The sequence below is a fragment of the Fonsecaea nubica genome (assembly GCF_001646965.1).
Source record: "Fonsecaea nubica strain CBS 269.64 chromosome Unknown Scaff29, whole genome shotgun sequence".
Classification (NCBI taxonomy): domain Eukaryota; kingdom Fungi; phylum Ascomycota; class Eurotiomycetes; order Chaetothyriales; family Herpotrichiellaceae; genus Fonsecaea; species Fonsecaea nubica.
This window is the reverse complement of record NW_019173702.1, coordinates 197,916-210,286: the sequence shown is the minus strand read 5'-3', so window position 1 is coordinate 210,286 and position 12,371 is coordinate 197,916. Positions and strand designations below refer to the sequence as shown.

Sequence of the window (12,371 nt, the reverse complement as noted above, 5' to 3'; positions counted from 1 at the left end):
CGGTGTATATAGATAAGAGGTACAGAAAGTGGCATCAATCTACCATCGTACCCACTGCCACTGTCTCGTTGCGCGACGGTGTCAGAACTGGGTCGCATCAATAAAGGTCCTTCTGCACGCTCTTCCACGTAGATCTAAACCAGTATCATGCATGCATGCTAGGACTCTTCATCAATGCGCTGACGGCAGGGGTATCTTGCGTTGGGAAGAAACTGGATCTGCCTTGTCTGGTCTCGCTCTGGCTCTCGCTCTCGTCTTGCTCTCGTCTCGCTCTCATACTTGGCTCTCAGACAGCAGCCTTCTGGGTCGTGTCATCCGCGGGTCCTGTGTTCTCGGCGTCTTTGCTGCTGTCCAAGGTATCCTGCTGACTTGATGGCTTCGTCCCGTCACCGGCCGACTGGGGAGCTGGGGTGCCTTCTCGTTCGCTTCGTGCAGAGTCGACATCCGACGTGTCCGGAGTGCCCTTCTTGACCTGGTTCGCCGCATCTTTATCTTCCTCGCTTTGATCGAACATTTCCGCATCGTCTGAATCGGTCAGGACCTCTGTTCCATCCCCGAGCAAAATGATCCTACCACTCCGACCCCCAAACCCTCTAGATCGGTGGTCTAGATCAAGCTCGTATTCGTCTGGACTGTCGTGATCAAATTGATGTCGGACACCTGGTCCACGGAATTCAGCTGCGGACTGTTAGACAAGATTTGGCCTCATGGAAATTAGGGTTGGACTTGCCGTACTCTGGTGGCGCGCATGGTCCATCTCCGTCTGCCACTCGTTTACTGATCATATCATACCATTCCTCTTTGCTTTTGCCGTTCAACAGACCGATAACAATCATGGTCATATTGTCGCACCCCACACCTCCAGTCTCACTGTTGGACGCGAGGCAGTTGTCCATCATGTTCTCGCAAATGAGCTGTAGCTCTTGTTTGGCAGCAATGCCTCTTCGCACAAACTCGATCACGGCCTGCGAGGATTGACAGTCCCATATTCCTGGTTCATCATCAGCCACACTCAATACGGTCACAAGGGATTTCAGCAGGGCGGTCTACCGTCGCAAGCAATCACCAAGAACTCATCATCCGGTGAGATTTCGTGTGTGATCACATCGGGAAAGGCTGTGACAATCTGCTGCTCGGGAGAGAGGTCGGCGCTCTTCTTGAATTCGAAGTCTCCTATGGCACGTGACAGGGCGAGATTGCCATTGACCCGACCAAAGTCCACAAAGCCTCCAGCGGCACTTATACGGGCTTTCTCGCCTGTCTCTAGTTAGCTTGGCTCAAAGGCAATACAATCGAGTGGTGTACCTTCGTTCTGAGGTTTGTGATCGTAGGATAGCGGCTTCGCTCTGCCCTTGACTCCAAGGACAGTGCGAGAGTCTCCTGCGTTGGCCTGGCATTTGTGAGTCAGGGAATCAAGTGATTGGAACATGCTGTACGCACCACCCATATCTTGTCTTTTGATATGATCCCGACGGATGCAGTACATCCAGAGACCTCATCTTCGTAACGAGCATCTGAATAATCCTTTAGTATCCGGAAACGGTTGTTTGGCGGGAGAGGCCACCCATACCATTGAGGATTGCACGATCGGTGGCGAGGAACCCATCCTTTAAGGCTTGCTCAATGTCTCCTTTGGAGAATGCATCTTGCTTTGCGACAATTTTATGGATATTCTCTCCAGCAAACTGCGCGACTTTTTCCCCACCATGCCCGTCGTAGACACCAAAATACGATAACCTCTTGTCTGGCGGGGAGGGCTGTTTGGACTTGCCACTTCCCTCGGGCTGTAGGTCGAGAACTGCGGCGTGTGCGTCTTCCATACTTATACGCCATCCTTGCATTGCCGAGAGGCCATAGTAAACACAGTCATCTGCACCGCTATCGGATATCTGTCACCACAACTTGTGTTAGCTGCCTTGCTCAAGCACTTTAGACGACTGAAGGAGAAGAGCCAAAAAAAAAAAACTCAGCCAGAAGCGGGCCTGGCGGTCTTCGGGCTCTGGATCACGCGCAGGCGCGAAAGGTTTCTCGCTGAGCAAACATGGGGCAAAATGTATCATCTGTGGCACACCTTTTCCACAACTGGCTCTGACAGAGTCTGACCCATGCTTGTAGTTCTTCAACTTGGGACTGGAATTGGAGGTGACGGTGCTCATGTACTCCTCGCACACGATGGCATAAGCTGGCTGCGGTTGAGGCAGGTTGAAAGGCAGCAGAGGGAGGACAGGAACGGGAGGAGGCGCAGGCTCTGCAACCTGAGGGAAATATGTAGCGTCTGAGGAATGCCCCGAAAGACGCTCTCTTATCGTCGGCGATCAGGATGTCGCGGTCAGAAACCAGCGACTTTGTGAGTTTGAACGGGAAAAAGGATAATTTCAAATCTGAAAGGTGGGCAGGCGACTCTGACGAACGAGGATCTGGGTGCCAGTTGGTGCCAGGGCGAGTAAATGACGATAGATTCAAGAAGCCCACCCACTGTGCCACTACAACCGAATTCCCTTAGTAAGAAAGGCGATGAGACCTGCACCCTGAGAGCCCCTTGTGCCGGAATGCCAAGCCCCTGTAGGTATCGACCCTAAAATACACTTACAAAGGAACATCAACGTCCTCCTGCGCCCCAGCCTCATCGACGTTTTCGGTCACTACGTCTATCTACCCACTGCTGCCTAGCAGAGGCTTCATACTTTGGATAGACGGTTGACTGCAGCATCCGTCGTCTCTAACAATCATACAAATCGGAAACTCCCTCGTCGGCCCTCTTCAAATCTCTTCATTGCGCCCCCATGGTTCCTCACATTTTCTCGTGAGTGCGAGATGAGGTTTAAAGGCAACCGTGGTGAGGATTGCGAGCCGCGATTAGACGGCCCTCGTTGCGCATCCGGTTCTGTTTCCTCGGCTGACGGGAATTTGTCCTCCAAGTAGCTGTCTGAAGAAGTGATCGATTCAAACTGCCCACTGCTCGCAATGCTGCGCTGTTTCCTCAGCACAGGCGTGTTGCCATTGTAAGAGGAGATAAAACCACCGACTTGAGCAGATTCGTCGACCTCATGCTCAAGGCCGGACCACATCGACCACGAGGGCTCGGGAAAATCGTGGACGTCCATTGCCTTGGATTCTCTAGCCATTGGTGTTGGTGTTTGTGGATTTCGCTCCGCCAGCGCTGCGGTGTTCCGAGCCCACTTGTATCGCGGTGACACCAGCAGCCGTGCCGAGCCTGCATTCGAAAACCTTGCAGACCCTTCTAACCTAGCCCGTGCCCGTTCGGTATGCCATCTTTGACGCTGCTCCTCAAATGATAGAGGCTGACTGCTATCTTCTGGGACCATGCGCATAGAGGGAGCCGGACTCTTTGTCTGAACACCGGTCCTAGCAGTGGTCGCTCCATCCACCGGGGGTGCCGGGAATGAATCCAACACCAGCGTAGTCCTTCTGCGGTCATTCGATAGATTAGAGGCCCAGGTGTTCCGCCAGGACGTCTGATCTGTATTGAAATCAGAGGGGATAAGAATGCCGCCACCATGTCCGGCGCCATTCTTTCTGTCAGGCAAACCCACCATGGATGGCATCATGCTTGACTGGGCAGTGATGGTCGAGTTCCTTTGTTGGCTCTGCAATCCTGCTGCCAATGATCTGCTCTGGATTGCTGGAACCCAAGGCAGTGACAACCTCGAGTTGGTCGGCAAGAATTCGAAGGCAGGACTTGCCGTCCTGTCAAATTCTTCAATGGCTTCAAGTTGGGGAGCCAAAACTCTTCCAGGAGTGAAGACTTGTGTAGTCCGATGCTGCGTAAGGGGATGTGGGCGTTTTGTGCTTGATAATCCCTGCCTAGAGTTCTCCAAACACTCAGTGGACTGCGCAGGGTTCGTTGTAGATAGATCTGGAGGGCTAATATCCGGGTTATCGGGTAGATGGGCAATGGTTTCGGCATCTTGTGCAGATTGATTAGATGGCTGATGTGAATGCCCATTGGCACGATCCGAGCCCTCTTCGAATGATGCAGTGTTACTTCCTCTTTTCTTCCTTCTCCTTAGACAACACAGAATCAGAGAAACCGCAAGCAGTACTCCAACAACGGAAAAGACACAGGCCAGTACGATATGTAGCAGATGGTTGTTGGATGTGTTGCCATGCGGAGAACTCATTGCACGCTCAGATGCTTTGCTCGTGTCACTAGCTCTGGAAACTGTTGGTTGCGGCGTAGAATGCGTTGGTGTCGTTGCGGTGGCGAAGGGTTTCCGAAGGACTTGTATAATCACGTCTCCCGTAGCATTGGTTGATGCGTTCGCAAAGATGATGGAAACATTGAGTGTCTGTGCGGCTAGATCTTGGGGCACTGACCCTGAGAGAGCCCAGGTTTGAGCATTAAAATCAAGCCATGCTGATGCATTACCGAGGATCGCGACAGCTCGGACCCAAGGAGAGGAGGCTGGAGAGGTCCAACTGTATGAAAAGTAATTCCCGGCTGTTACATTGACGACACCTATAACTCCAAGAGAAACACTTGAACTTCCAGTATTCTCGAGAAAGATGGTTGCATTCGCAACATCATGATAGATATCTGTGACCGTGATAGTGATAGTAGTGCTGACAGAACCATCAGGGGTACCACTTAAAGACAATTCCTTTCGATCCAGCTCTGCCCAAGCTGGGACATCCGCCTCTATGCTGTCAATCTGATCGTCAGTGACGGGAGCCCCGTTGAGTGTGATCAGTGGCCGGAGTGGCAAAGTTTGGAATCGAGTACCAGTTGAGATGTTAGCAATTTGCGTGGCGGCTGAAAATGCCAGTATCCTCCGGCTAATAACAAGTTGAAAGTCAATGGCCAATTCCGCAAACCCAGGTACATTCGAGGCAATAAGTCTCAAGCCGTACGTTTGAGACCCAGCTAATGAGGATACCAACGCAGGAGTCGTGCCAGAGAATTCGAGCTGATCTTCATCGAACTGCACCCACGGAGGCAAAGGGGCATTGCCGGCCGAAACTGCGTAGTATCTTGTATCGGGCGTGGCGCCAGTGAAGGTATGCCTTTCAAAGGAAACTCGAAATGGCTGCTGTGGTTGCGCAAGTAATGAATCTGGTGGGGAAATGAGGCCGCTTTCCTCTAGCTGAGGCAACAGAGGTGTTCCGAGTGTTAGAGTAGGAGATTCGAGCACAACAAGTGTAATGCTCGTTGATAAATCTCCCGTAGGGTCTGAAGCGACCAGTTGCAAAGTTGTCGTGCCTACATCGCTGCTGTCTGGGACACCCTGGAACAGCCGAGAAGGGCCGTCAAGATCGAGCCACTTTGGGCCGTGTGTGATTGTGTAGGAGATCTGGGGAGCGTTCGAGGTGAAAGTATCGGCAGAAAATACAAAGTTGTATGGTTGCGATACGTATGCAACTGGTGGAACTTGAGAATTGAGCGGGAAAGCGAGTTCCGGGGTGGCTGCGATGAGATCGACAAACACGGTGAGCCAAAACGCCAACAGTGGCTTACTGTTTTCTGTGAGATACATTCAAGTGGCTCGACTGGAAGTCTGAAATCATGCCGCAATAGGGCAACCCGAGGCTGCTGGCTAAATGTTGTCAAAGACCAGTTGCACAGAAGACGATTTCCATCGCAGGTCTAGACACGGTTGACGCGATATGGCGCGGTCGCGTGCAATTTATGATATTCCCAAGGGGTTGGGTGAGGGTGTAAGAGAATTGAAGGCGTCTGCAAGGGATACCTTGGGTGAGAATGTGGAAAGTCCTCTGTCCAAGAAAGTCTTCCGCATCAAGGCTGCAAAGCTCGGACCATCTTGACCCCATTCTTACCAGGTGAATAGTAGTCGTTGATCGTTTCTTGCACGACGAAGCCGCACTTAGAATAGAGGCCCCTAGCGACCTGATTCGCTTCGTCGACCCAAAGATCGATTGCGCGACAGGACCACCGTTTCGAGTCTTCAATGATCTTCAGCATCAATAGTCCACCTATGCCCTGGCCTCTTGCGGCCGGTGCCACGCAAATTTTGTGTAGAAGTAGTCGGTGGTTCCATTTCACCACAACAGCGTAGGCCGCCACAACAGAGGGATTTCCTGCTTGGTCCGTAAGACCGACAATCACTTCCATGTTGCGCTGGTGAAGAAGCTTGTCGTTAAATGGGAACGCTTCACGAGAAGTAAATACCTTGCGTTCCAGAGTCTCTATTTCATGTGAAATACGTGGAACAATAGAGCGATGGAGTTGTCGGAGGTTACGGAAAAGAGGATTAGTTCGGCACGAGGGATCGCCCCTTTGACTTCTTGCAGCCTTGCTGGGCATGGCCGAATGAGAGGCTGCAGTTCCATCACAGCCCGAAGTTGCATTGATGGTTGCAGCAAGCATCCTGGAACACAAGGACTTATTGACTGAAGAAGAGTCGCGTACTACTTGTGCCTGGTACAAACTGTGAAGTCTGTGGAAGTCGGTCAGATAGCCAAGCACGCTAATACTATTTGGATCAAAAAGACATGGCCATTTTACCTCGTCTGCTCTAGGTTCTTGGTCAAGTCACTTTCTTACTAAAGCAGCAACTCAAATGCACTGAGTCCAACTAGGACTCGGGAGACGCGTTTCGAACAAACCCCCTCAACATCTGTCCACTGCTTCCACCAAGATTCGAATAGCTGAGATATTAGATCTCGAATCTCGGCTGCCGTCATTCTGGATCAGGGTTCATCATGCCTGCGACTTCTGATAAACGGGAAAAGGCTCGAGAAGTTGTTGATATTCTCGAAGAGATCTCAATCCTCCTCGTCAGTGATCACGCACGATCCTCGTGTGCATTCCTCTGACAATAAAGGCAGAATACGCAGCTCGATCGCACACAATTGTCACTTTGCGTGTCTCTCATTGAAAATGGTGTTAATCCTGAGGCTTTAGCTGTGAGTCGAGGTCTCAGACTGGTCCACAATAAGGCGGAGACTAACTGCCTTTTAGACCGCCATCAAAGAACTACGACAAGAGACCCAGGATTTACAACCAGGATCTGGACAGTCCGATTGAATGCTGCTCGGCTGCCACGACTTGCCCTTTGCTTGCACATTTGAATGGATTTGGCAAACCTGAAGCTCGGCCATAACCACCTCTACCAACGAGGAGTTTCAGCCTCCTTTAACGGCTCTGATAACCACATTGGCTAGTGTGATGCTGCTCCTCAGGTCGAAGGAGAGGTTCATACTTGGAGAGCGTCCGATCACCATCAGTACCAGATGATCTATTGTTATTGTGCGAGCTAGACGTTCAAACCTGCCATTGGAAAATCAGCACCATGCTTTTGGTCATGCGTCGAATTCGGGCACCTCTCCTCAAAGCCACAAAGCCACCGCGGATGCCAAGGAGGAACTGGTGCATCTGCTGAACCCGTGGAGAAGAAGCTGGTATGAGACATATGTTAATGTGGCTTCTGGATATGTCTGGCGATGGGGTGTGGCACGCGTGCTCATACGTGTTCCCTCAGCCTCAATGTGCGTTGAAGTCGCCAAAATTCTTCCAGTCCACGTGACCGCAGCCACTCTCACGCTTGTGTCTAGTTTCTTGGGGGAAGACTTTCTGCGCTGTGACGCGTAATAAGATCTATCTGGTGTATTTGCTTTGTGCGCTTGCGCCTCGTAAGACGGAGTGGCACACCCAATGCTTTGGTGGCAGATGGGGTAATGGAGCAGGGCCAGCCAAGCAGTATGAGCAGACAGGCTACGAATTCTTCAGTGAGCCTTCCAGAAAAGTCGTTTCTAAACCTCTTCACATGAGGTTAGCCCAATGCGCGTGGCCGACAAGTCAAAAGCCTGTGCCCAGTACTAGATTACGCAGTTTGCAACAGGACGCGATGTTTCAAAGCGCCCTGGTTCTGCATGACGTTACTGGAGGATTTGGCGGGCGACGATCTCAGGGTGGCTGAGGCGCCAATCGGAGCCCCACACCGCAGCCTTAGGGCTCTAGGTGGTCCTCATGGCGTCCAAACAAAGACCACGGGAAGTGGCTGGGGATGCCCGATCCAATCTAGGGGCCTTTGGGAGGCCCGGTGAGGCCCTTAGGAGCCTTTAGGAGCCCTTAGGGTGCCTGGCGTTGCTCTGGCTCCGAGACCTGCTCCAACCGATCATTGTTGCCATTGTGGGACATGGTGGAATCTTGCTAGACGGCGATACCCTGTTTTCTCACCACTCCCAGCCAGATTTCTGACCAACACCGACCAGAAACTCTGTTGTCATGGCTTCTTGGTTGACGCATCCCGACATACAAGTAGAGGGCTGAGAGCAAACGACGAGACGGGTCATCCTACCATTTAACCGCGTCAATCAGCACTGCCCTGATCGGTTACTTGCGCTGCTCCATCACTGCAAACGTCAACCTCAACCTCGTGCTCAGTACAAGGTCCTAGTATTTCTGCTACCAGGGCCTTTTAAGAGTCTGTTGTTTTTCTAGAATTCCATTCGTTCTTCTACACAGATTCATCCTATTCTTTCAAGATGCGGTTGTCTTCCCTGCTCACCCTGGCATGTGCCATCGCAGCTTTCGTTCTTTCGATCCTATGTCTACTTGCCGGCGACAAAAGGACATTTTTGCAAGATACTGAGATATTGACAGTACGTATATCTGCTCGCAGGATTTATGGATGTATTATATGCTGACTGCTCAAAGCTCAACATCTCCCGGCTTGGTCATGGCAGTCTGTTTGACACCTCCAGTGGCGACAGCGGGCTGCTCTCTGGCCTGAGCAGCACCATTCAGGAGGGCATTAACGACATCATCGGCGATGCAGCCACTGACATTGCTTCACTCCTTGGTCTCCCAGACTTCTTCAATGTCCATGTCACCGATTACTGTCAAGGCGTCTATTCGCCCAATTCCACTGCGCCCAACCCAAGACAAAATGTGACTGAATGCTCAAAGTCGACCTTGGGCTTTCACTTTGAGCCTACCAAGATTGTCCAGGACCATTTGCCGGCTGGAATCACCTTGGATGATATCCACTGGCCAAGTGACATAACAGATGCTGAGAACACTATCAAGATTGTCAGCCGGGTCATGGTGATCTTCTACATCATCGGGATTGTCTTGTCAGGCATTGCAATGTTCACTGCCGCCGCTGGCATATTTACCAATGGCCGACTGTCAGCCTTCTTCAACTGGTTGGTGGACGTGGTAAGTTCTCTTCCCTTCCAAGATGAAGCCAACCTTGATTAACCATGATCTTTGCAGGTTGCCTTTATCACCCTTGGGGTTGCCTCCGCTGTAGCAACGGCTGTGATGGTCATTGCAACCAACCGAATCAACAAATACACAGATGAGATCGGCATTGCTTCATCCAAAGGCGGGAAATTCCTTGGAATGACATGGGCGGCCACGGCAGTCATGCTGCTGGCATCATTTGTGTCTATTGTGCAATGTTGTGTGGGACGACGAAACACCAGGCGATACGGCGAGAAAGGCGGATATTGATATTGGAATAGGCCCAATGTACAGATTACGACATGAAGATTGGAATGACGGCAAGCCTGGCTACCATGGCGCACGACTTGTAGATTTCACAGTGGCGCACAGGCTAGAATTGGATAATATCTGAAGATTAGGGGTCGCAGTATTATTCAGAATGTTGCACAAAGCTATGTATGTACTACACACCTTTCTTCTACCCTTGCGGGAGGAATGCGACAACAAGTAAAGATATGACGTAATGAGGTGGTTGTGAGAGTGGCCCCCCCCCCCCAAGGCCCCCAAATCGACGCCCTTTATTTACAGACCCCCATTAGAGCCCGCGTTGGGAGGGCTTCTGTACCAGTGGTGGCGCCCCGAACCAATTAGGTGCGGTTGGATGGTCGCTCTTTCACCTCCCAGTGACGCACTGACACGCGGGGCATGAAGCTTTAGCTCGTTGAAGGTACAATTACTAGTCTCAAGTGCCTCACCTCTCGCATCCCACTTGTTCCAATTTCTTGTTGACCGCTTCCAACGCCCATAATATATCTCTGACACCGCCGACTTTCTTCTGCCCTAGCTTTTTTCTCCTTCCAAGCACTTTTATTCCCCTTGCTGTTCATCGAAATCCCTATTCATTTGCCTCAGTCTCTCGGAGAGGCATAGTTGCAGACGAGATATGTACGTAACAAACCAACGGAGAGCGGTGCCACCATTACCGCACCAGTTTTGGCCAGCGAACTCACTGACTTTGGGCAGCAAAACTTCTACAGTACCTCTGACCTCTTTCCCACATCTCACACATCTCCCCATCCACTATGGTTGGCACAGCAGTCCACTTTGGCGGTGGTAACATCGGCCGTGGTTTCATCGCAGAGCTGCTCCATGAGACCGGCTATGAAGTCATCTTCGTCGATGTCGTCGACGACCTCATCAACCGAATCAATGCCTCCAAGTCGTACAAGATCACTGAAGTCGGTGAAGAGGGCGAGAAGAGCAAGGTCATTACAAACTACCGGGCACTCAACTCAAAGTACAACATGGACGATGTGGTGAAGGAAATCGCCAACGCTGATATTGTCACCTGTGCTGTCGGACCCAACGTCCTCAAGTTCATTGCGAAGCCGATTGCTGATGGCATTGCGGCACGCACAAAGTCCAAGCCTCTTGCCGTCATTGCTTGTGAGAACATGATCAATGCCACCGATGCCCTCAAGGCTTTGATCACCGACGAGAAGAACATGAAGCCCGAGGTGCTCAAAGATCTTTCCTCCAAGGCCGAATTTGGCAATTCTGCTATTGACAGAATCGTCCCAACCCAGCCTCCACATGCCAACCTCGACGTGGTCATCGAGAGCTTCTACGAGTGGTGCGTTGAGACTACTGGATTCAAGTCCGGCCATCCAGATGTCAAAGGCATTCACTGGGTCGATGACCTCGAGCCATACATCGAGCGTAAGCTCTTCACTGTGAACACCAGCCACGCCACTGCCGCATACTTCGCCTACTACAAGGGCATCAAGACCATCCATGAAGCCATGGCAGATCCCGAGATCCGACAGGAGGTTCACGAGGCTTTGGAAGAGACTGCACATCTCATCAGCGGCAAACATGGCATCACTCCAGAAGAGCAACAGCAGTATGTCGAAACCATTGTTGCACGCATCTCCAACCCACATCTTGAAGATGTTCCCGTCCGTGTCGGTCGTGCGCCCCTCCGAAAGCTTGGTCGCAAAGAACGCTTCATTGGCCCCGCCGCTCAGCTGGCCGAACGCGGCTACGATGTGACTGCCCTGGTCCGTGGTGTGGAAATGGCTCTTCGGTTCCAGAATGTTGAAGGTGACGAGGAGAGCAAGGAATTGGCACACATCATGAGCACCCTGAGTCCTGAGGAAGCAACCACCAAGCTCACTGGTCTTGAGCCAAGCCACCCTCTCTACCCCAAGATCTTGGAGAAGGTCAAGATTGTCCAGAACGAGAAGAAGTAAAGTCTTTGCAGGTGTCCCTCTTGCCGCCGATGCGGTTCATTGTCATGAGATATGCGAGAGGTGTCGGCGGGTTTCACGGAGACGGGAAGGGATGGTCCTTCCGCTTTTATGGAGAGTTTGAAAAGCACACTTCTCAGATAGACTTCGTACGAACAGCGCCATGAATATTCCGATCTTTGGAGCCTTGTGGATCCATTCAGCAGAGCTCCCTTTTGGTCGTAGCGTATCGGACCAGGGGACCAACTGTGCCTTTCGAGTCATTCCTGCCCCGTTCAAGGTTCTGCTTGAATCGCCTCGTTGCGCCACGGAGAAAAGAAGTTCATTATCATTACGGAGTCTCGTTTCCGTTAGAGCCAGCCGTGGTGCCGACGCGGGGCCTAAAAGGCAACCCACGCTTTGGCACGTCATCCGGTTTCTATTCGAGTAATTGTAATAGTTAATATTATTTTGTCTTTTCTCCACCACAAAGAAGCGGGGAGTGTAAGGTGTAGGCCCTATTATGATGAATGGTGACCGGTTGGATAAAACCCCGCGCAAAGCAAGATCGGGGGTGATACAGGCTTGCTGACCCTTGCTGAAGCTTAGGCAGATAGGCAACCCTGAGTCTTGACAGCCCATCGGAGCGAGAATGAGAGGCTCAGATGGAGCGAATCAAAGGCGGCCGGAATTGTATAATTACAGCCGTTTCAGCGTCGTGATTGGCTTGATGCCGCTTGCCTCGAGAAGTCTGAAGTGTTTAGCTGTCCAGATCTGCATCGTTGTAACTCTAAAGGTAATTCGTACTACTAAAGGAATCTCGAATCACACCCAGAATTCCAAGAGATCGACCCGCAGACTCCCTCCCCTAACCACTGAGCCGAAAGAGCCAGACGGATGATCCAGCCGAAACGACAAAAAGAATGCCTCCGTTCTCCCCCCCCTTCGCTCCCTCTCTAGTCTCGGCAACCACTTTGTCGAATCGCCGTCAC

The 12,371-nt window shown here is 51.6% G+C and overlaps 3 protein-coding genes across 3 annotated transcripts; 2 read left to right on the top strand and 1 right to left on the bottom strand.

Moving 5' to 3' along the window:
• Positions 1-286: 286 nt before the first annotated feature.
• Positions 287-6,091, bottom strand: AYO20_05183 (hypothetical protein; the record flags this gene model as incomplete). The annotated part of the gene is made up of 9 exons (XM_022643477.1): positions 287-678; positions 779-991; positions 1,051-1,257; positions 1,306-1,390; positions 1,441-1,514; positions 1,571-1,878; positions 2,104-2,255; positions 2,796-5,482; positions 5,797-6,091. The coding sequence occupies 9 exons, from the start codon at positions 6,089-6,091 to the stop codon at positions 287-289; spliced, it is 4,413 nt and encodes a 1,470-aa protein (XP_022500576.1).
• A 2,375-nt stretch (positions 6,092-8,466) lies between these two features.
• AYO20_05182 (hypothetical protein) lies at positions 8,467-9,439 on the top strand (the record flags this gene model as incomplete). Its single annotated transcript, XM_022643476.1, has 3 exons — positions 8,467-8,583; positions 8,639-9,142; positions 9,200-9,439. The coding sequence occupies 3 exons, from the start codon at positions 8,467-8,469 to the stop codon at positions 9,437-9,439; spliced, it is 861 nt and encodes a 286-aa protein (XP_022500575.1).
• Positions 9,440-10,233: 794 nt separating this feature from the next.
• On the top strand, positions 10,234-11,403 carry AYO20_05181 (hypothetical protein; the record flags this gene model as incomplete). Its single annotated transcript, XM_022643475.1, has 1 exon — positions 10,234-11,403. One exon carries the CDS (start codon positions 10,234-10,236, stop codon positions 11,401-11,403), a length of 1,170 nt encoding a protein of 389 aa, XP_022500574.1.
• Positions 11,404-12,371: the final 968 nt, after the last annotated feature.